Source organism: Scyliorhinus canicula, chromosome 1 (genome assembly GCF_902713615.1).
Source record: "Scyliorhinus canicula chromosome 1, sScyCan1.1, whole genome shotgun sequence".
In the NCBI taxonomy this organism is placed as follows: domain Eukaryota; kingdom Metazoa; phylum Chordata; class Chondrichthyes; order Carcharhiniformes; family Scyliorhinidae; genus Scyliorhinus; species Scyliorhinus canicula.
Window position 1 is genome coordinate 278118556 of NC_052146.1, and position 24826 is coordinate 278143381.

Here is a 24826-nt window from a genome sequence, read left to right on the forward strand (position 1 = left end):
GCCTTAAACAACATAATGGGCCAATAATCTTTATTAGTGTCACGAGTAGGCTTACATTAACACTACAATGAAGTTATTGTGAAAATCCGAGCTACAAAGCTGAGTAGAATCTCCGGCAAAGGCACACTTCCTCCCCAATGAACTCCATGCATTCTGTGCGTGGCACGGTAGCACAGTGGTTAGCACTGTTGCTTCACCGCTCCAGGATCCCAAGTTCAATTCCCGGTTTGGGTCACTGTCTGCGGAGTCTGCACGTTCTCCCAGTGTCTGCGTGGGTTTCTTCCGGGTGCTCCGGTTTCCTCCCGCAGTAGAAAGATTTGCAGGTTAGGTGGATTGGCCATTCTAAATTGCCCCTTCGTGTCCAAATAGGTTAGGTGAGTTTACTGAGTTACGGGGATAGGGTGGAGATTTGGGCTTAAGCAGGGTGCTCTTCCAAGGGTCGATGCAGATTCGATGGGCCGAATGGCTTCCTTCTGCACTGTAGATTCTATGCTCATTTCGATCAGGAAACCATCAAACCTTGTCAACTGCCCCAACAGCCTCGGACACATCCATACCTGCAGTCGCAGCCTTCTTAAAAGTGAACTCCCTGATCGTCCACTCCGATGCTGTGTGGACCAACTGGTGGGTGTGTTTGCGGACATCTTAAAACCCTCCCTACTCCATTCTGAGGTTCCCACCTACTTCAAGAAGACCACCACCGTAGCGGTGCCACAGAAGACCCAGGCAACATGCCTCAATGACTACCGTCCGACGGCCAAGACTTCTATCATTATAAAGTGCTTCAAGAGGTTTTTCATGAGATACGTCAACTCCATATTCCTAAAATGCCGTGATCCACTGCAATTCGCATACCACCACAACCGGTTCACAGCAGATGCTATCTCGCTGGCCCTACAGTCATCCCTGGAGCATCTCGACAACCAGGACTCCTACGCCAGACTCCTATTAATTGACTATAGCTCTGCCTCCAACACTATAATCGAAGCCAAGCTCGTATCCAAACTCTAAAACCTAGCACATGGCTCCTCCTCTCTCTCTTCGGACCTCTTCCATTGGGCAGGCGATACAAAAGTCTGACAAGAGGCACAAACAAATTCAGAAACAGCTTCTCCCCTGCTGTTAGCCGACTCCTGAATGACCCTCTTACGGACTGAATTGATCTCTCCGCACATCATCTCTACTGTGCGCACTACACTCTTGTGTGCTTCACCCGATGTCTATGATTACCGTATGTCCTATGTTTTTCATGTATGGAATGATCTGCCTGGACTATTGGCAGAACAATATTTTTCATTATATCGCGTGACATGTGACAAATCTTTTTAAAAATTAAATTTAAATGAAATGAAAATCGCTTATTGTCACATGTAAGCTTCAAATGAAGTAACTGTGAAAAGCCCCTAGTTGCCACATTCCGGCGCCTGTGGCTGGTTAGAGCACCCAATTAATTTTTTCCAATTCAAGGGGCAATTTTAGTGTGGCCAATCCACCTACCCTGCACATCTTTGGGTTATGGGGGCGAAACCCATGCAAACACGGGGAGAATGTGCAAACTCCTCACACAGTGACGCAGAGCCGGGAACGAATGGGGCCTCGGTGTCGTGAGACAGCAGTGCTAACCACTGCGCCACCATGCTGCCTGTGACTAAATCTAATCTATATTTCAGCTCAGTGGGAATACCTTGATCACATGGTCTGCCGTGTTTAATGAAAATGGCACACCACCTCCTTGCCATAGGGAAACTAGGGATTGACCTATATCTGGTCTGAATTTCTGATGGCCCAGAAAGCTGCTCGGTTGTACAATCACCGACAGTCGGGGCAGTGAGGAATGGTCATGAATGTGGCCTTTCAGAATGTCCTTGTCCTCTAGTTCCTTTTTTTAAATTGCCAGTTCATGCAGTACCTCATAAAATGTAAAGCCTGGAATAGGCTGACCTGAGATTTTTGATTGCGGATTCAAGTTCCACATGTATGATTTTCCTCTTGATTGTTGTATAATTCTTGCTGACCATTTAAGAATGAAATTGCTGTGAAAAAAGAAAGTATTGTAATCTAATTTAATTTTTTAATTTTTGGAGAAGTGGTCTTCGAGCTGCTGCGGATTAATGGAAAGCCTTTCCATTGTTCCTGATTATCTTGATTTAATAATTCACGACAGAGTGCTTCTTTGTGTATTTTGCACATTTATTCTGGTGCTCGCTCACAGTGCAACAATTCCCAATCATAAACAAAATGCGTGCTGGAAATCAGTATTACTGCACAAGAAAATGTGTATAAAACTCTGGCCTAAAATATTAACTCTGTTCCTCTCTTCACACAGATTGCCTGGCCTAAAATCTGTTGCCAGAAGTCTTTAACAATAAGTATTTATTTTATTTTTTTTTTTTAAACTGGATAAATTAGAAAGATAATTCCTACAGTGCAGAATTTCAGCCTATCAAGTCAGCACCGGCCCTCTGAAAGAGCACTCCACCCAGGCCATATCTTTTTATTAAAACAGGCCCACTTGCCCGCTCTATCTATCCCTGTGACCCAGCCCAACCTGACATGGGACTGATTTAGCACAGTAGGCTAAACAGCGTGGGTTCAATTCCCGTACCGGCTTCCCCAAACAGGCGGCAGAATGTGGGAAGGAGATGGGGGCGGTTTTGAAAGTGCTGGTGGAGGAGGCGATTCGGAGTGCTGCGGTGGCGAGCGCAGTGGCGGAAGTTCGGGAGCAAGGCGAGGCGCTGAAGGAAGTGGAAGAGACATTATTGCAGCACAGTGATCAACTTACCTCGATGGGGAAGGTGATAGAGATCAACAAGGATCTGCGAGGCAAAATGGAAGACCTGGAAAACCGATCCAAATGACCGAATTTGAGGATTGTGGGGCTGGCCGAAGGAGTGGAAGGACAGAGGCCGACTGAGTATTTTGCCACAAAGTTGGCGAAGCTATTGGGGGAGGCTCCCTCCCGATATGAACTGAATCGGCTCATCGGTTGTGGAGGCCTGTACCAAAGGCAAGTGAGCCGCCAAGAGTTGTGACTCTGTGCTTCCATAGGTACGGTGTAAAGGAGAAGGTCCTGTGCTGGGCCATGCAGAAGCGAGTGGTGCAGTGGACTGGAGCTGGTTTACGTGTATACCAGGACTTTACGGTGGAGCTGGCGAGGAGGCGGGTTGCTTTCAACCGGGTCAAGCGGGCACTGTACTTTAGCAAGGTGCAATGCGGCATTGTATATCCAGCGAAGCAGAGGGTGACCTACAAGTTCAAGGAGTTTTATTTTGGGAAGGCGGAAGCAGCGGAGGAGTTTGCAAAGGCAGAAGGACTGTGGCAGAATTGAGAAATGGTCATGTACCGATGTAGCTTCATGACTCTATTTTTTCTTTTTTTGTTTCACTGCGTGCTGGTGTATGGGCTATAGGAGCCAACGTTGTGTATATTTGGACAAGGAAAGAAATGGGACTTTCAGTCGTAATGAGGGTTCTTGGGGTGTGGGTGTGTATGCGGGGTTTGTGTGCTAAAGGGGACTTCTGGGTTTTCCTGGGGCCGGACAAGGGGGGGAAAGAGACCCGGGCGGGGGCCTCCACGCTGGCCAGTTTAAGCCGGCCAGTGAACGGGGGTGAGGTGGGGGGAGGGGCAGCTGCCATCGGAGCCTGGCAGAACAGGGTCCGAGTGGTCTAGCCGGGGTGGTAAGTTGGGGGGGGGGAGGAACCGAGGTTGGCGGGAGGAGTTTTACAAGAGGAAGTGGAGGGGAGGCGTTGGGGGGGGGGTGGGGGGGGGGGGGGTTACAACTCTTGGGTGTCATTTACGGTATTCTTTTGGAGGCTGGATGGCATTGAGTGTCGGTGGGGGGGGGGGGGGACGACTACAGGTTAATGGTGACAATGGGTGATTCTGGATTTCTTTTTCTCCTTTGTTTTTCCACCGTGGGAGGGTTTGTTTTGCTGCATATATTGACAGGTGGGCCGTTGGCTGGGTGGGATCGTTGTTGATGTTAAGGGTATTAACTTTGTATTTGTTACCGTTTACTGCTTGTTGGGGGTGTGCAAATTTTGAAGGAAAATGTGAAAATGGAGAATAAAAATATTCTGAAAAAAAAAACTTAATACGAGGTAGATCCATTCAAAAGTCTGATGGCAGTAGGGACAAAGCTGTTCCTGAGTCGGTTGGTACGTGACCTCAAACTTTTGTATCTTTTTCCTGACGGAAGAAGGTGGAAGAGAGTATGTCCGGGGTGTGTGGGGTCCTTGATTATGCTGGTTGCCTTTCCGAGGCAGCGGGAATTATAGATAGTCAATAGATGGGAGGCTGGTTTGTGTGATGGACTGGGCTACATTCACGACCTTTTGTAGTTTCCTGCGGTTTTGGGCAGAGCAGGAACCATAATAAGCTGTGATACAACCAGAAAGAATGCTTTCAATGGTGCATCTGTAAAAGTTTGAGTCGTAGCTGACATGCCAAATTTCCTTAAGTCTTCTGAGAAAGTAGAGTCGTTGGTGGGCTTTCTTAACTGTATTATCAGCATGGGGGAGACCAGGACAGGTTGTTGGTAATCTGGACACCTAAAACTTGAAGATCTTGACCCTTTCTACTTCGTTCCATTGCTGTAGACGGGCATATTCTCCACCCTTCCTGAAGTCAATGACAATCTCCTTCGTTTTGTTGACATTGAGGGAGAGATTATTGTCGTTTTACCAGTTCACCAGATTCTCGATCTCATTCCTGTACTCTTGTCTGTTTGAAATCCGACCCACTATGGTGGTGACATCAGCAAAGTTGAGAATCGAGTTGGAGGGGAATTTAGCAACACAGTCATAGGTGTATAAGGAGTATAGTAGGGGGCTGAGGACGAGTGGAATACGAGAAAAAGCTAAAGGGGAATATAAAACAGTAATAATTTCTACAAGGATTTCAATCGGAAAAGATTAACTAAAGCTCGTGTTGATCCTCCAGAAAGAATATATGTGGAATTGAATAAAGAAACAAATCCAGAAAGGAGGGATACAGAAAGACGGAATTAATGAAGTCCGTAAGCCTAACATCTATCATAGGAAAACTGATGGAATCCACTATTAAAGGAGACTTCCAGTGTGGGCCATGGAGTGAGTGGTCACATACAGAGCGGTTCCTGCTCAAATTCACAGAAAATAACTCATTTTAACCAATGGAATTTTGATGAAAAGATGTAGGTGAATGTTGGAGCAGTAATTTCCACCGTGGTATGTCTGCTGGTTACCAGACCTGGCAGAAAACAGTGCAAGATTTGGCTGAAATGTTGGAACAAGCTTCTGCTGCTGCAGCAAAAACAAAAGCGGCTTTAAGCATGCAGGCGGGGAAAGGGCTGATGCAAGCTGGAAGGCTTCAACTTGACTTGATGGCCTTTATTAAAGCTGAATTCCAGCAGCAGAGAGAACAAATGTGGAAAGATCGTGCAAAGGCCACAGAAGAAGTAGTGGCACCTGAAGAGCAAGAGCTCTTTGTTTCGGGAGATTGAAGGAGTGATCTCTGACCACAGCGATCGTGTGGTGACTCTGGAGGCGGAGGTGGGGCTCCTCGGAGACTTCTGTAAAATGTTGACGGCAAAGGTGGAAGAGCAGGAGTTTGCCTCGAAGGCAGAACCTATGAATAGTGGGCCTGCCTGAAGGAGTGGAAGGTGTGAGTGCCACGATGTACTTCTCGAAGATGTTGGCGGGGCTGACGGCAGAAAGATGCAAGAAAAGGCACCTGAAGTGGACCGAGCGCATAGGTCCCTGAGGCAGAAGCCGAGAGCTGGGGCGTTGCCGCGAGCAGTGATTGTGAGGCTCCACAAATTTGAAGAGAAAGTAGATTCTGCGGTGGGCTAGAGAGAAGCGTACCTGCAACTGGAAGGGTCCGGATTTATCAGGACATTGAAGCGGAGTTCTCAAAGTGACGGGCAAACTTCAACAGGGCCAAGGCGGTGCTGTACCGCGGCAGATCAGGTTTGGGGTGCTATCCCCGGCGAAATTATGGGGTGAGGTTCGGAGGCCAGGAGTATTATTTCGAGACCCCAGAAGCAACCGATGACTACATTAAGGAGCATAAACTGGGGGAGAACTGAGCGGACAATGCTTGGGAACCGGGGTGCTGGCACTTTGTCATGGTTGGGAGCAGTTTGAAGTGGAGGTAGGGATTGGGGAATGTTCATTTTTTTGGGTGAAGTTTGCTCTTGGGATTGTTGGAATTGTAAGGGGTGGAATGTGGGGATGGATGTTCCTGATTTCTCTTCCCACTCTTCCCCCCCCCCCCTCCTGTTTTCTGAGACTGTTATGTTTCACATTTGTTTGTTTGCTTTTGGAGAAGGCTGCCTGGAGTTCAAGAGAAGTTTTTGTTCAGGTGGGGGAGGGTAAGATCAACAGGGAGACTTCCTCTTTGAGCTGAGGAGTGCGAGGCGGGGGGGGGGGGGGGAAGAGGGAGAGAGGAGGGGGGGGGGGAGAAGAGGTCACTGGTAAGTGCCTTTGGGCAGGGGCTGCTGCGCTAGCAGGTTACGCTGGTGAAAGGAAGTGATGTGGTGGGGGAGATGGCCGAGAGGGGTGGCCAGGGCTGTGAGGGGGGGGGGGGGGCTTGCGACATGGCAGGCGGTGAGATGACATGGGGCCATCTACGATGGGCTAGGTAAGGGTGGAATTAAAGGGGTGGGAGTTAAGTCGGGAAGATGACAGACGGTGGTGGGTATTGGAGGCATAAGCCTCCGGTAAGGCTGGTAACATGGTACTTCCGGGGACTGAATTGGCAGGTTAAAAGGTAGAGGGTGGCATGTGGCGCAGTGGTTAGCACTGGGACTGCGGTGCTGAATACCCGGGTGTGAATCCCAGCCCTGGGTCACTGTCCGTGTGGAGTTTGCACATTCTCCCCGTGTCTGCGTGGGTTTTACCCCCACGACCCAAAAGATGTGCAGGTTAGGTGGATTAGTCACGCTAAATTGCCCCTTAAATGGAAAAAAATAATAATTGGGTACTCTAAATTTATTTAAAAAAGAAGGTCGCGGGTGTTCGAGCACCTCAGGAGCTTGAAAGCTGGGGTTGCCTTTTTGCAGGAGACAAACCTCCGTGTGAACGACGAGGTGAGGTTAAGAAAAGGGTGGGTCGGGCAGGTTTTTCACTCGGGGATTGATTTGAAATCAAGGGCAGTGCCGTTTTAATGAGCAAAAAAAATGGGATTTGTGAGTGCGAAGGAGGTGAGGGATCTGGGTGGAAGATAGGTGATTGTGAGTGGGGTATTGGAAGGGGAACCGGTGGTGTTGGTAAGTGTGTATGCCCCAAATTGGGATGATGTGAGTTTCTTGAGGGGTTGCTGGCACGATCCTGGATTAAGCCACATACCAGTTGTTCATGGGGAGGAGATCGCAACTGTCCTAGAGTCGAGGGTGGATTGGTGGATCCCAGGTCGATGGGTAGGGTATGAATGGCAAGGGAGCTGGGGGGGTTTATGGAGAGGATGGGTATGGTGGATCCATGGTGCTTTCAGAACCCAGGGGGAAGGGAGTATTCCTTCTTTTCACACGTCTATAAGGTGTATTCGAGGATTGATTACTTTGTAGTGAGTCGGGAGATTTTGTTTAGGGTGGAGGAGGCAGAGTATGCGGGGATAGTTATCTTGGCCCATGCACCCCACTGGCTGGTGATTCGGTTTAGATCAGGAGGAGAGCAGAGGCCGGGGTGGAGGTTTGACTCTGGGTTGTTGGCGGTTTTTGTGATAAGCGCGGGCGGCGATTTAAGGAGTATGTGGAGTTTAATCAGAATGGCGAGGTGTCGGTGCGCATTTTCTGGGAAGCACTGAAGGCAGTAGTCCGGGGGGGGGAGAAATTATTTTGTTTAAGGCTCGTGCAGATAGTGAAAGGAGGAAGGAACATGGCCATCTGGTGAGCGAGATTGTGGAGGTGAACAGGGAATATTCGAGGGTCCCCACCGTGGGGGGATTGGCAAGGAGGAATAAGTTGCAGGGGCAGTTTGACAGGCCGACAACAGGGAGGGTGGTAGGGCAACTGCGTAGGGCAAGGGAAGTGCAATATGAGTATGGGGAGAAGGTGAGCCGCATGCTGGCGCACCAGCAGTGGAGGCAGGCTGCGTCCAGGGAAATATTGAAGATACGGACTGGGGCTCGGGATGTGGTATCAGAGCCAGGGAAGATAAATGAGGCATTTGGGAAGTACTGCCAGGGACTTTATGAGGCAGATCCAGGAGGAGAGGAGATCATAAGACATGGGAGCAGAATTAGGCCACTCGGCCCATTGAGTCTGCTCCGCCTCTTCTTTCTTCAATACTACCTGTCCCTCTACAGATCTTTGTATCATCTGCAAACTTAGCAACAGTGCCTTTAGTTCCTTCTTCCAGACCATTTCTGTATATTGTGAAAAGTTGTGGTTCCAGCACAGACCCCTGAGGCAAACCGGTCTCCACATAGCTGGACAACAGGGGGACTGGAGAAGGGGGTAGTGTCAGAGGTGTACAGAGCTATTTTAGAAGGGGATAAGGCACCACTGGAAGGGATCAAAGCAAAGTGGGAGGAAGAGTTGGGAGAGGTTATAGAGGAGGGGGTCTGGTGTGAGGTGCTGCGGAGAGTGAATGCCTCCACCTAGTGTGCGAGGTTGGGGCTGATATAGCTGAAGGTGGTGTATAGAGCGCACCTCAGAGGGCGGGGATGAGCCGATTCTTTGAAGGAGTAGAAGATGTGTGTGAACGTTGCGGGGGGAGGGGGGGGGGGGGGGGGGGGGGGCGCTAATCACGTTCATATGTTTTGGTCCTGTCCAAAGCTAAGGGAGTACTGGAAGGAGGTGTTTAGGGTAATTTCCAAGGTGGTGTGTGTGAAACTAGACCCTGGTCCCCGGGAGGCCATATTCGGGGTGTCGGACCAGCCAGGGTTGGAAACGGGTGCGGAGGCAGATATTATAGCCTCTTGCCTCCTTGATCGCCCGAAGGCGGGTCCTGCTGGGATGGAGAGCGGCCTCTCCACCCTGAGCCCTGGCGTGGCGAGGGGACCTGTTGGAATACTTGACCCATGAGAAGGTTAGGTTCGAACTGAGGGGGAGCACGGAGGGGTTCTGCAAGTCATGAGCACTATTTATTATGCACTTTCAAGAACTGGATAACATCGAACATTAGTTTGGGGGGGGGGGGTGGGGAGAGAGATGGTTGGGGGGGTGGCTGTGTATATTAAAGATGGCTATGGGTAATCCCTGATTCCTTTTTTGTCATTTGTTTATGTAAACATGCGGGCTGATGTTTGGGGGTAGGTGGGAGGATGGGATCGTTGTTATTGTTATGGGGTTTGACATATTTGTTGTTGATTATTGTTTGTTGTTGGTGGGTGTAAATTCGGGAGAAAATGTGAAAAAGGAGAATAAAATATTTTTAAAAAAAGCCCTCATTATGATTTATACTATGCCCCACTTTGGAAGTAAATTATTCCTACCAAGGAGTTTTTTCCCTTGATTTTTAAAATTCCACCTGGATCGATTCGACATTTTGGCCCTTCGTGCCAATATCATTTTGTTTTTAAATTTTAGAGTACCCAATTATTTTTTCCAATTAAGGGGCAATTTAGCATGGCCAATCCACCTAACCTGCGCATCTTTGGGTTGTGGGGGTGAAACCCACGCAGACATGGGGAGAATGTGCAAATTCCACACAGTCAGCGACCCAGGGGCTAGGATTGAACTGCGTCCTCAGTGCTCTAGGCAGCAGTGCTAACCCTCGCACCACGGTGCTGCCCCTGCCAGTATAAATACTTAATGCAGCCTTGATGTCATCTTTCACCATGGGGCATGCGCGGTGGTAGCACTGCAGTCTCACGGCGCCGAGGTCCCAGGTTCGATCCCGGCTCTGGGTCACTGTCCGTGTGGAGTTTGCAAATTCTCCCCGTGTTTGCGTGGGTTTTGCTCCCACAACCTAAAGATGTGCAAGGTAGGTGGATTGGCCACGCTAAATTGCCCCTTAATTGGAAAAAATGAATTGGGTACTCCTAAATTTGTTTAAAAAAAATCTTTAACCAATAAAGCAACTCCACTTTCTATTCCATCCAGTCTACCTATTCGGAGTACTGTGTATCCTTGGACACATCACAGTTGCTGAGAGAGCTAACGGGTTCATTGAATTTTTGTTTTTATCGCTGGGAAATATTCTCGAGCAAATTTTCACAATGATGGCATTCTGTAAGTTAACTGAGTGACTATATTTCTTCAACAGTTTTGTGAAGAGTTTAAGGAGAAGTGTCCACACACAGTGCAGTGTGGGTTACGCCTGGCTGAGAAAAATAATACAGGGATTGTCCGCCATTTTGGACTTCAGATACTGGAACATTCTATCAAGTGAGTGAAATTTTATCTGTCCCAACTGTTGTAATGATACAATGCTTTAAAAAAACCCATAATGTTATTTACAAAATAAAATACAACTAAGGGGGCACGATGCAGCTATAAATCCTAACATTTGTGAATTCTGACTTTTTATTTGTCGTTATGTTTTATATTTTCTGTAAAAAATTCCAATAAAAATGATATTTAAAAAAAAACTTTGGAAGTGTGCAGACATCCAGATTAACATGGAAACTCAGTACTTGCAGTCAGTGATTCTCTGTTCTCACAGCGAGTGCATTGTTGTGCCTGGCCCCCCCCCCCCCCCCCCCCCCCCCCCCCAAGGTTAGGTGGGGTTACTGGGTTATGGGGATACAGTGGGAACGTGGGCCTAGGTAGGGTGTTCTTTCAAAGGGCTGAATGACCTCCTTCTACACTGTAGGAATTCTATGAAATCAGTGAATTAAGGAGACTTGCCCTTTAACACCATTAGTCTCACTACAAAACTCCCACTTGCTGCTCCTCTCTTTCTTGGCCCAGCGCAGCACACACTCCCAGTCACTAAATCGATGGAACCGCACCAGCACCGCCCGCTGGGGTTCATTTGCCTTAGGCCTCCTGGCCAGCACTCTGTGAGCTCCCTCAAGCTCCAGGGGCAAATGGAAGGACCCCGCTCCCATCAACGAGCTCAACATCGTGGTCACGTACTACGGGAGATCCGACCCCTCCAGCCCCTCCGCCAGGCCCCGGATCCTCAAATTCTTTTCCCTCGTGCGAACGTCCAGCTCCTCCAAGCGGTCTTGCCACTTTTTGTGAAGTGCCTCGTGCAACTCCACTTTCCCCACGAGGACCACGGCCTCCTCCTCCCTCTCAGCGGCCTGCTGCTGCAACTCCCGGATAGACACCTCCTGGGCCGCCTGAGCTCCAAGCAGCTTGTTGGTTGTCGCATTCAGTGAGTCCAGCAACTCAGCCTTCAGCTCCGCAAAACAGCGCAGAAGAGCAGCTTGCTGCTCCTGCGCCCACTTCCACCAGTCCTCGGGTGTTCCGCCAGCCGCCATTTTGTCCTTCTTCCCCCGCTTTTCTTGGGGAGCTGCTGCAGCTTTTTCCTTTGCCCCACTCCGGGTGAGCACCATAAATTATGGGGAATGCTCCTCTAGACACCTTCCCCCACCGGGATTCGTTGCGACAGCGCCGTTTGGGGCCCTCAAATCGGCCCAAAAGTCCTTAAGTAGCAGGAGCTGCGGTGCGGCTCAGCCGCAACTGCAAAGCCGGTTTTCTGACCGCTCCACTCCTAGTCCAGGCCATCCACCGGTTGAGAATCTGAGAAGGAGTGTTCCCACACGGGGAAAATTCCAAACAGCACCACTATGAGCCCTTAAAAGAGCCCCATCACCGCTACCGGAAGTCCGTCTCCGCTTCTTCAATGGCCTTGGTGAGATCTTTTCACAGTTCTTCCCTCTGCTGCTAGAATTCAGCCTTCATAAAGGCCCTCAGGTCAGCTTGAGACCTATAAGCTGGCCCTTCCCCCGCTAGCATGCTTGCAGAGCCTTTTGTTTGTTGCTGCTCAGACAAATCTTGTACTGTTTCTGAGGGTCTGATAACCAAGAAACATCCTATTTTTGGAGGAAAATACTCCTTGAACATTCACCCACGCCTTTTCATCGAAATTCCAACCCGTGCTGCCCAAAAAAGAGCTCTTTTCTGCAACCTTAGGCAGGAGCTGCCTTGTGTGCTCACTCACTTCATGATGCACACCGGAAGTCCCCCTGATACCTGCACACTTCCAAAGTTACACTCTTTCTTTCAATGAAGTAATGATGGTGAACCAGTTCCTCTTCCAATACATCTGCAAAACTTGGGCCTTTACTTTCCAGCATGATAGAAATTCGGAAATTGACCGTTTTCTTTCTGATTTGGATTGAATGTCCTCACCCCCAGTCATCTTCTCCACCCCTCCCCCGCCTCCCTTGTTGTAGAGTTTAGGCTAAACAGAGGCTTTTGTTTCCTATGTACATTTAATGAGTTTTCATTTTTTTTTGTCCTCACTGGTGTGTTTTGCAATTCTTTGCAAATAGTAATGATTGAGTGTTGTTTTATCTTTGCAAAATTCAAAAACAGTAAGGTTCCATGGTATTTACAAAATGATGTAAAGCTGATACTTGGCTTCTTTTTTAAGGTTTCGCTGGAATGGTATGGTGCATCGTGATAAGGTCCAACTGAAGAATAGTGTGATGACTCTCCTTTCACGTGTAAGTTGTCTTGTTAGCTTTTAATCCGGAAATCTCACCACAAGGCATTTATAGTTTAATTTGTACAAATGGCTGTGCTCTAGTAAATGGATAGTTACTGGCAGACCCAAATACCTCATTGTAATATATGTAAATTGCACCTTGAAACCGTGGTCTTTGTAAATTGCTAATTATGGACGCCCTTCAACCAAGTCCACTGATTGTTTGAAACACTGGTGGCACGGGTAGATAAGGGATGACAGGATATCTCTGGGCTTTAATGTTTGCATGGCTCTAGCCTGGATCGAGGAACATAGAACAGTACAGAACAGGCCCTTCGGCCCTCAATGTTGTGTCGAGCCATGATCACCCTACTCAAACCCACGTATCCACCCTATACCTGTAACCCAACAACCCCCCCCCCCCTTAACCTTACTTTTATTAGGACACTACGGGCAATTTAGCATGGCCAATCCACCTAACCCGCACATCTTTGGACTGTGGGAGGAAACCGGAGCACCCGGAGGAAACCCACGCACACAGGGGGAGGACGTGCAGACTCCACACAGACAGTGACCCAGCCGGGAATCGAACCTGGGACCCTGGAGAAGCATTTATGCTAACCACCATGCTACCCTGCTGCCCTCACTGTGTATACCGGCTATGTGTAACTCACTGTGTATACTGGCTATGATCCTTATTACATATAAGGCAGGAACTGCTAGTGAACAGGGAGGTAAGCAGGGGCTTCGAAATCACCAAGTGAAACAAGACAATGAGGGCTTGCGGGTGAGTTAAATTGGGGATATGGGGATCAAGAGATGCGATGGAGACCGGGAGCTTTGAGGATAACACAAATTATTTCTCCTTTCCCCTTTCCCCTGCTCTTCTTTTCCTCCTGTCACCTGTTCTTTGGTGTTCTGCTGCTTGGAACTTCTTTCATGCCAGCAGCAGTTACAAGAGAAAAATATTCTCAATTAAGGCAACCCAGTGTTGCGACCAAGGTGTTGGAGTGCACAGTTAATTCTAGCCCTGCTACTCCACAGGGCAGAACAATAGTATAAATGCACTTACCAGAATGGTCAATTGTTTACCGTCGCAATGTCTATACCCAACACAAATGGCTTTATCCAGACTTCTTTCAACGAGTGCTGAATAATTGATTTATTATGAAACAAAACTACTTTTTAAACAAATTGCATTACCAGTTAACATACAATTTGTAATCTGGAAGTGTACCAATTTACCCTCTTATAAAAATCCCGGAATCGGTCCCAACACCGGTTTCCGGTTTTGACGCTCCCTCCAAACCGGCGTCATAGTGACGTGTGGCGCACGCAGTCGCAATGCCATTGGTGCCTCATCGGCCAGCCCACCTGTGATGCTCCGCCCCAAATGGGCAGGGTTCCCGACCTGATGTGCCGGCTGCGGACTGTGTCCAGCACCGCCACACTCGGCCGGGATCCGTGCCGTTGGCCAGGGGGACATCTGTGAGGGAACTGGTGGGAGATGGCCAGGGGGTGGGCTGTGGGGTCAAAGACGGCAGGTTGGGTCTGCGCATGGTCGGCGCCACGTTGTGCCGGACGACCGGTGCAGGTCATCAGCCGTGCGCATGTACGGCCAGGAACCCGACCATTCTCTGGCTGTTTTCGTCGTGGACGGCAGGTGTTCCAGTTGGAGCCGGTGCTAGCCCCTCACCGGTACCAGAATCGGCGGTGATTTTTTTTCACTTAAAACCTCCCATGGATTTGAGCTGGCACTTGGATGCAGAAACGGAGAATCCAGCCCAAGGTGTCTGGAGAGATCAGTGTCAGGGAAACTTTTAAAAGGATAACTTTCAAAAAGATCTCAACGCTATTGATCTGTAAGAGGTCTGGTCACAGTAGATCTGGAAGTCCTTTCAGAAACACTATCGTTGATGACTCTCGCTTGGCACAACTTCAAAATACAAATCAGATATTCTGATTCCTCTTCCCAACTAAAACTTCAAATGATTCTGTGGGGCAGCATCGTAGCACAGTGGTTAGCATTGTTGCTTCGCAGCTCCAGGGTCCCAGGTTCTATTCCCGGCTTGGGTCACTGTGTGGAGTCTGCACGTTCTCCCTCTGTCTTTGTGGGTTTCCTCCGGGTGCACCTGTTTCCTCCCACAAGTTCCGAAAGACGTGCTGTTAGGTAATTTGGACATTCTGAATTCTCCCTCTGTGTACCCGAACAGGCGCCGGAATGTGGCGACAAGGGATTTTCACAGTAACTTCATTGCAGTGTAAGCCTATTTGTGACAATAAAGATTATTATTATGAAAGATCATTATTATGGTTCCCTTTTAACTTTGTTACTTCTAGGACGCGATTCTTCTAAAAGAAAACAAGTCCCCGAACGAGCGCGTTTAGCCACGTGTTTCCCAACACTCGCAGTGCATTGAATAAGGGGCCTGAATGGGAAACACCGCCCGAGGCTGCATATAGTGCCATTTTTTACAATGGGGCGCTCCGCTCGCTGGGACTCCCCATTGTAACGAGAGATCGTGATTCACATTGCAATATCTTGTGAGATTGCATTGGATCTCACGAGGCGTTGCGAGCTGGATAGATCCTGGGAGCGGGGTCTCCCGGCTTTCAATGGCCACACTGCTCAGCGGCAAGCTGCTTTTCCAGCGCAGCGTGGCTGTCGGATCGCACCCATAACCTCAAAACCATTCTCAACACGTTGCCAAACAATTTTGTTGCCATCTGTAATAGATTCCAGCATTTTCTAATAGGTCTATAGTTCCTTGTTTTCTTTCTCCCACCCTTGTAGAGCATGGTTACAATTGCTACCTTCGAATCCCTGGGAACTGCCTGAGAATCTAGACCTCTGAAAGATCAAAACCGATGAGTAATGTATTAAACCTAGTTACCTTCTTGAAATTTAGGGCGCAGGCCAGCAAATCCAGAAGTCCCATTAATTTCAGTAGCCCTATTTCTTTAAGAATAATATTTTATTGGAGGAGGTAGTGTTCTGCTTTTCTCTGCCCTCTACTGTAACAATAACAAACCTGCATTTATATAGCACTTCCAAGGTAGTAATATGACCCAAGGCACTTCAGAGGGTTGTTAAACAAAATGTTACGAATACACACCTGGAGCCTGGTGCCAGCAAGTCTGGGATGAAGGTTTTTATGAAAGTGATTTCTTGTGCTGTTTCTCCATTTGTCATGTCATATTCTTTACTTATTCCAGATTCCAACTTCTGTAGTTGTTTATTTTAATATCTGCTCAGCAGAATGTTTGGCATCAAAGATATGTGTCTTCAATACAGTTATTGAAAGTGATGACTGTTAAGCCTAGAGTGACTATTCACTTTTTCTGGATTACTTTTTCTACAAGATTCTGTAGCCAATGGTGAAAATTTGGGAACTAATTCATTGTTGTATAAAGAAATGATGGTGCCTTTGTTTTCGGGGACCTATAAGTGGCATTCCATGTAGATTCCATGCTCCTAATAGATGAAAGATACAAGGCTGCCTGGAAATTATTTGCTTTGACAAGAGTTTCAATGTCTGGAGCCTGGGCAATGACTGTTCCAAAAAAAGTCTTGCTCTTGAGGACTGATCATTTTAATGGAGAACATTATTGTTGCATTTCAAGCTGACGTTTTAGCTTGGTTTCTATTGGTAAGCGCCTGTGATTTCATTGGATTCTGCAACTAGCTGTGTGTATCAATAGGTGACATGAATGGTTAGTCTCAGACATAAATGATTAGTTTCAAAGTCTATTTCCACAATCAAACTGGCGATGTGGATTTAAAGATTATTTATCTGGTATTCCAGTGATTGTGACATTTCATTCAGTATATGTACTTTAGTAGGGAGAAGCTGTAACATCTGTTTTCATGAACAAGGGAGCACTTGATTTTTGGATATTGTGCAAAATATTAAGCATTCCCTTGACACACCTGTTCGGTGTTTTCGTATTTAACATGACTACAGTTTGTGTTTTCTAAAATCTGTACAGGTTTGAAAGGAATTGTTAATCAAACATTTCTTCTGTGTCCTCAGGGTACTCATAATATCATGGTGGAAGAGGCTTACATTAAAGATGCACTTTCCCGCATTGTGGTAGAAATGATCAAGCGGGAGTGGCCACAGCAGTGGCCAGATATGCTAAATGAAATGGATAAACTAACTGCCATGGGGGTAAGTACAAATCTTCAAAACATGTATTTGTTAGCAACATCATACAAGTCCTGTGCTGATCATGCTTCCATGCACATCCAACTTTTACTTCTCTTCTGTTTCTGTCTTTCTCTCTATGTACTGTAACATGGAACGTTCAGCACAGAAACAGGCCAGTGAGCCCATGCTAGCATTATGTTCCACTTGAGACTCTCTTCCATCCTTCACCTAACTTGATGAGCATAATGTTGTATTCCCCTATTCCTCCTGTGCTTCCCACCTCTCCGTAAGTGGAACCATATTCACATCAAACACTCCCTGTGCCAGAGACATATTCTCACTTTTTGAGTATATTCTCGCCACTTTTTGAGTAAAGTTTTTGAGGTGACAGCTCAAGGGTCCCGGGTTCAATTTTGGCCTCGAGTGACTGTCTGTGTGGAGTTCGTACTCTTCCTCCCCCCCCCCCCCCCCCCCCCCCCCCCCCCCCCCCCCCCCCCCCCCGGGTGTCTGTGTGGGTTTCCTCCGGTTTTCTCCCACAGTCCAAAGATGTGCAGGTTAGGTGGATTGGCCATGCTAAATTGCCCAATAATGTCCAAAACGTTTGGTTGGGTTGCGGGGATAGGGTGGAGCTTACGTATGCTGCTCTGTCCGAAGGCTGGTCCAGACCCGATGGGCTGAATGGCCTTCTTCTGCTCTGTAAATTCTGTGATCAATGAAAGTTTATGTATGAATTCCCTTTTGATTTTTTTTGGGTGACTATTTTAGATCAATGGGCTTTTTTCCCCCCCTTTCTCTCACAAATGGAAATGCCCATTTACTCTTACCAAAATGTTTCATAATCGTAAAGACATCTATTAGGTCACCTTGAACATGGCTCATCCCAATAGAAAAGAGATCCAACCTGGTTTTTGTTTTGCCAAAGCATTTCATTCTGCAGCAAAATAATTGGAACCATAAAAGAATAAATGTATTAAGTGGTATTATACATGCTTTATTTCATAGGGAGCTGACAAATAACTAAGAAGCAAAATGGATTGCAGCCCCTTCACATGTTGTTCAAGTCATTAAACAAGTGAAGGAAATAGATTTAAATGTTTCTGGTATTATGCTGTAGTATGCAAATTTGTGAATCAGCATACATTTGGGGCTGGATTCTCAGTTTGGGATTCTATGTTCTCCTGCCAGAGCTGAATCAATTGTGGTTCGCGCTGGTACTAGGAGCGGCACCCACAGGCAATGAACTCCCCAGCCGTGCAAATTTCTGCATGGCGGGAACCACAAGAGATTCCATCGCGAATTCTGCTATTGGGCTCCCTGCAACACAATTCTCTGCCCCGCCCCCCATGTCTGGATTGTTTGTTTTCACTTCCCATCACGCTTTAATGAGTCTCAAGTATTCTGCTGTGAACCTAACCACAATGTTTGTAAACATCCATCAATGATTGACAGCTCCTGACCACACCAAATGCAAGTTCTTCCTGCTGAGAAAAAGAGGAAGTGACAGCACTCAACTCCTCGATGTTTACCAACATTGCGGTCAGGTTCAAAACAGCTGCTCGAGATGCATTCAACCGTGAAGGTGAAGTGGTTGGCACAGCTGCCTCACAGCACCATGGCCCCAAGTTCAATTCTGGTCTTGGATGACTTGTGTGGAATTTGCACTTTCTCCCCATGTCGACGTGGGTTTCCTCTGGATGCTCCAGTTCCTTTCCACAATCCAAAGATGTGCGGGTCTGGTGGATTAGCCATGCAAAGAAATTGCCCCATAGTGCCCAAAGACATGCAGGTTAGGTGGGGTTACGGGGATAGCGTGGTGGAGTGTGCCTCGGTCAGGTGCACTTTCAGAGGACCTATACAGACATGATGAGCTGAATGGTCGTCTTCTGCACTGTAGAGATTCGAAGGGAAATGAAAATTAACAATCCAGATATCTATTTTTGGATTTCTAATTTTGGGGGGGGGGGGGGGGGGTGGTGGAGTGGTGGCTCTCGGATATGGGGGTGTTGTAATGGGGGGGAATGGGATGGGCAGGATTTGCATTGTGGAGGGCCCCTCCGATGGATTTTGGCGGCACCTACTTTAAATACTCGCCTCCTTTGGCCTACAGTGTCAGGGCCACGCTGACAAATACTTTCACCAATCCATTCCCGCATGAATCTCAGCTGATGTCCAGTCCATTAATAGGATGCATCCTCCTGTTCGTGCAGGGTGTGAACGTCGATGCCACAGCGGTGGCAGACTGGAGCATCACAAACTGGTGCCGAACCTCTCCCACTCTCTCCCTCTCTCTCCCTCTCGCGCTCTCTCTTTTCTCTCTTTTCTCTCTTTTCTCTCTTTTCTCTCTTTTCTCTCTTTTCTCTCTTTTCTCTCTTTTCTCTCTTTTCTCTCTTTTCTCTCTTTTCTCTCTTTTCTCTCTTTTCTCTCTTTTCTCTCTCTTTTCTCTCTCGCTCTTTTCTCCTTCTCTCTTTCCCCCCCCCCCCAAAAAAAACTACATTCTCCGCTTCAGGAACTCTGCTACCTGAGGTAGGCGGCGGATACTATGCCCCACCCCCAAATTTATGTTATCTGTAATTCCCTACTTAATAGCCTGTCAAGGTTTGCTTACTATTTATTTAGTTTTTTTCCAAGTTAAAGGGACAATTTACCGTGGCCAATCCACCTACCCTGCACATCTTTGGATTGTTGGGTGAGACCCATGCAGACACGGGGAGAATGTGCAAACTCCACATGGACAGTGAACTGGGACGAATCCGGGTCCTCTGCGTCGTGAGGCAGCAATGCTAACCATTGCGCCACCGTGCCACCCTGCATAAAATTTTATAACCTATACGTGATCTAACTTGTTTATCTTAGGAGACACAAACTGAGCTGGTGATGTTAATCCTTCTGCGCCTGGTGGAAGATGTGGTGACTTTCCAGACCATACCTGCACAGCGTCGTAAGGACATCCAGCATGCACTGACTCAAAATATGATGCAGCTTTTTAGTTTCCTCTTGGACATCTTGCAGGAGCACACTCAGAGCTACAAACAGCTGGTAATTACTGTATATCTGGTTACTACCAATCCTGGAAGAATTCCATTAACTGTTGAATGTCAAAAACTGCCTTCTGGTACAGTCCAAAACCAACAGCATGGTATAGTGCTATAGCTGATGAATCAGAAATGTCCGAGGTTCATTTTCTGGTCTTTCCAGAGATAACTGATGCAGCAGTGCATCTCCGCCAGTTAGGATAGGGAAGGAATACCAGACAGCTGTGCCTGCTACTGTTGATCCCGATGAATTCCACTGCAAAATACATACCGTCAACTAATTACAGGTTTGGGTTACCTGTGGTGCACCTTATGCTGGACAGCCTTTTTTTTGACCACAAGTATTTTCATGGACGGACTAGGTGAACAAGATCCTGTGGAGTTTTCTGGTGATATGAGTCAGTGTCTTTGGGGCCTGAGAACTCGAGTAAATATATGTTGTGTACACTACGAATGTCTCAGATTTGATACATGGTGTACTGAATTTATAAAATAATAGTTATCCTTCAGTAATTACTTGAGTGATTATTTGTTTGTAGAGATCTAGTTCACCATGGAACCTGTTCATTTTTTCTTGCGTAGGATTGTGTGAGATCAACATTTTAAAGATAACTGGCTCTGTCCACTTGTCCATGAGATCTGCCAATCTGTGGCCTTGGTCATTTCCTCCCAGTTTAGCAGCTACTGCATGAGTTTTTATCTGAAGGGGAATCGAGGGTCATTGGGGGCAGGTGGGAAAGTGGGGTTAAGGCCACAATCATATCGGCCAGTGCTGAATTTTACATATCCATTATTGAATGGCGGGGAAGGCTTGGGGCCAAACAGTCTACTTATGTTCTCTTGTTGATATTTTGCAAAATATATGTTGTCTAAAATCTCCCTTTTAATGTCTTGCAGAAAGCAGATAGTACTCAAGAAAATAAGGTGGGTTTGCATTTATAACATTTCTTCTATTGGTGTTCAGATAGTAGTCAAGAAAATGAGGTGGGTTTGCATTTATAACATTTCTTCTATTGGTGCTCAGATAGTACTCAAAAAAAAAAAAAAAAATCAAGTGGGTTTCCATTTATATTATTTCTTCTATTGGTGCTTTAAAAAAAAAGAGTAACTTTAAAGTCCTGCAAATTTTACCAAATAGTTGAATGTAATTTTGCAGTTGATTCTCCAAATGAAATGTTGTGCGGAGAATGTTGATGGGTTGGAGGGTTGCTGTTATGCAACTTTTATGCTATTTTTTCTCTCTGCTGGTTAAAAGGAGCATTGCTAGACATCAGTTACTACATCTTCACTTTAAAATGTAATAAACAGTATAAATAATCCTGTAACAATACATTATATGCAGCATTTAAAAGTCTCTATATTTCACATGCTGAATAGATGTGTTTTAATATTTGAACACTTCGCGGCTGATTTTCTAAACTTTCTGAAATTATTTCCCTTTAGGCTAAGGCACACTGTCGTGTTGCAGTAGCAACTCTCAATACCCTAGCTGGATATGTGGATTGGGTTGCATTGCACCATATTACAGCTGATAGCTGCAAGCTACTTGAGGTGTTGTGCATGTTACTAACTGAACCCGAATTGCAGCTTGAGGCAGCAGAATGTCTACTCATTGCCATCAGCCGAAAGGTAAAACTTTGTACCAAAGGATAAAGGGTTAATTTTTCCAAAGTTGCTCAGTTTTAGGTTGGAAACTTGGGGACCTAGTTTAAACAATAAATACATTCTAATACTAATGATTTTAAGGCTTTTTATTTTGGCAAAGTTTGAAGCAATTCAAATTAAATAATAAAATTGCACAGGATGTTTTCATAGTTGTATTGGCATCTAGTAAAATGATTCAGCATGAATAGACTGATCAAATTTATTGATCAAATTTAATGTGCAATTAAGATCTAAAATGAGGTACACGTGGGTCAGCAGGAGTTTTGAGGGTAAAATTATTTTTTGTATGTAAATCAATCTTGTAGTTTCAATATTTTAGTGGCTCTTTCGTACTGCAGTTATCACCCCCCTCCCTTCCCCATATCATCCAAGAACGATCAATTTAACACTCTAACGAAGGTTTGCTGATTGGAAGTGTGTCTTCTGCCCATCGTTCGGGAGAAAGTCCCACTCAAGAGTTGCTGGCTAAGCTGATTGACCAGTAGCTGTTTAGTCTCGGTGGTACCAGCAGGAGCAGTGGACAGGACTGGAACTCTTAGCAGTCCCCTGGAGTCCAGGACAGGGGTGGGAGTGTGGCAATGTTGAAAGGAGGTGGCCGGCTGACTTTCCTGCGCAAGACCCGAGTAGGGTCACTTTGAGTTTCCCCCTTCCCTCGGAACTCTCCCTGCCAGAGTTTGGGTGGGCGATGACCCTGAAGTGGTCATTAATTGCTGCTTGAGGGCCTCAATTTGGGCATTGGCTTAGGCCTTGCCCGTCCCACTGTAAAATTGCGAAGAGGTCAGGGTGAAAAAAAAACTGAATGGAAAGGCCATCAAAGAATTTCACAGCAAACCCCTACATACAAGTATGCCGCCCGAGAAAATGTAAAATTCTAACCCGTGAGCGAGATCCAAAGATTAAAATGGTTGTTTTAGTTGATTTCAGAGGTTGAATTTTCTTTGAAGCCTCTTGAGTTGTCCTTTGTAATTTTCACATAGAAGCCTGAATGAAATTGATAATGTAAGTTACATGGTTGATTGTATAACAGTTTTTTATCACTTTGTTTTGTATCAAAATTAGAGGCCTGGAATGATCACAAAATTCTAGTAAACTTCGACTGAATCACCTCTGTTTTCTTAATTTGTTAGGGTAAACTGGAGGATCGCAAGCCTCTCCTGGTCCTCTTTAGTGATGCAGCCATGCACTGCATTTTGTCAGCTGCACAGTAAGTGCTTCTTTTCCATATGGTCATAAATAGGGATGTTAGTTTCATAAGTTAAGTTACTTAACTTGACATACAGTCAACTTCTGTGTTTCACGATCCCCTCTTTTTTCAAAATATTTTAATTCAGGGCATTTTCATTTCATTTTACAAAACACAACACATCCATCCATGTACATTTCTCACTGTGAACACCCCCTCCATCATACTGCCCCACTTGATAACTGTAATACAAAAAAACCACCCCTCACCCCCTAGCTGACGTCTACCAACGCTTAAAGAAGATGAGCAGTCTCCACCTCGAGTAGAACTTTTTCTCCGACCCCCTGATGGTAAACTTGATCTTTCTCCCGATGCAAGAATTCCACCCTGCTGTCCTTGGCGGTTTCGGATCCTGCCACCCTAACAAGATCTTCCTCCAGACTATCGGGGAGGCAAAGGGCCAACAGGTCAGCCTCTCTCTCCTCCTGCACTGCTGCATCTTCCGTTACCCCAAATATTGGCAACTACGGGTATGAGGCTAATTCACCTCCCAAGATCTCTGGCACCGTCCCTGTTGAGCTGCTTGCAGAAAAATACTTTTCACTGTACCTCGGTACACGTGACAATAAGCAAATCCAATCCAATGCAAAAGGACGCTCACCAATTTTAGGGAGGCCGAAAATGTGTGTGCGCGTGCAGGTTGTTGTAACCGCAGAAACATTGCCAACTCCTTCCTCACTCCTAATTTGCAGGTACTGGAACCAGTTCCTCCTTGGCAACTGAAACTTCTCTACCAGCTCCCGCAACTCTGCAAATCTACCTTCCATGAACAAGTCCTGAACCTCTCTATCTCCCCCATTTGCAACCCAGTACGTTGAATTCAACCCTGCTGGAATAAATCTATGATTTCCACAAAACGGCGCCCACAGTGACAGGCCTTCCACCTTAAAATGTTGCCTAAACTCTTACCGAAGCAACCACCACTAGGCTCGTAGAGTATTTAGCCGGTGATAATCAAGTGGAGCCATCACCAGTGTCCTCACTTGACCCCATCCATGAAGCCATCTCCATCCACCCCCAAAAGAACCCTTCATTCACAACCCAATTCCAAACCTTCTCCACATTTGCTGCCCAATAATAATTCATCAAATTCAGCAACACCAACCTCCCGACCGCCTGTCTCCGTATCCGAGGCACCTTATCTGCCCATATAAGGCTGAAATCCTATTTACCCTCCAGAAAAAAGATTTGGACAGGAAAATCATGAGATTCTGAAAAGTAAATTTAAAATATGGGGAGGATCGTCATTTTCACTGTTTGGACCCGCCCAGCCAGCGATAGCGGAAGAAAATCCCACCTCTTTAAATCCTCCTTCCTCTCTCTACCAAATTAGCCATATTCAATTTATGCGTCACCTGTATTCCCAGATATCAAAAATTCGACCTGACCAGCCGAAACTGCAACTTCTCCAACCCCTTCCCTTCACCTGGAAACTTAACTGGAACACCTTACTTTCCCCACATTTAACCTGTACCCCGAAACGAGCCAAATTTAGCCAGTATCTCTATAATCCTACTCCTACTTGAAATTGAGTCCATCATGCATAACAGCAAGTTGTCCGCATATTTTTAGATTGGATTGGTTTGTCACGTGTACCGAGGTACAGTGAAAAGTATTGTTCTGCGGCAGCTCAAACAGATCATTCCATACATGAAAATACATAGTGGGCCAAACATAAAATACACAATGTAAATACATAGACACAGGCATCGGGTGAAGCATACTGTGTAGTACTACTCAGTAGAGAAGATGTGTGAAGAGATCAGATCAGTCCATATGTCCATCAGTTCATAAGCGGGTCGTCTAGGAGTCTGGTAACAGCGGGGAATAAGCTGTTTTTGAGTCTGTTCGTGTGTGTTCTCAGACTTCTGTATCTCCTGCCCGATGGAAGAAGTTAGAAGCGTGAGTAAGCCGGGTGGGAGGGGCCTTTGATTATGCTGCCCGCTTTCCCCAGGCAGCGGGAGGTACAGATGGAGTCAATGAATGGGAGGCGGGTTTGTGATGGACTGAAATGAAATGAAAATCGCTTATTGTCCCACGTAGGCTTCAATGAAGTTACTGTGAAAAGCCCCTAGTTGCCACATTCCGGCGCCTGTTCGAGGAGGCTGGTACAGGAATTGAACCGTGCTGCTGGCCTGCCTGGGTCTGCTTTAAAAGCCAGCGATTTAGCCCAGTGTGCTAAACCAGCCCCTGGGCTGTGTTCCCGAC

At 46.6% G+C, this 24826-nt stretch overlaps 1 protein-coding gene across 4 annotated transcripts in view; it reads left to right on the top strand.

Moving 5' to 3' along the window:
- Positions 1-24826, top strand: part of LOC119974718 (exportin-5) — a 154899-nt gene that overhangs the window by 32424 nt on the left and 97649 nt on the right. For all 4 annotated transcript variants that reach the window (XM_038813871.1, XM_038813881.1, XM_038813892.1 and 1 more), the window contains exons 2-8: positions 10191-10312; positions 12474-12546; positions 16562-16699; positions 19532-19714; positions 20608-20634; positions 21154-21339; positions 22503-22579. In XM_038813871.1, coding sequence (XP_038669799.1) covers positions 10191-10312; positions 12474-12546; positions 16562-16699; positions 19532-19714; positions 20608-20634; positions 21154-21339; positions 22503-22579 — 806 coding nt within the window. The remainder of the gene's footprint in view (positions 1-10190; positions 10313-12473; positions 12547-16561; positions 16700-19531; positions 19715-20607; positions 20635-21153; positions 21340-22502; positions 22580-24826) is intronic.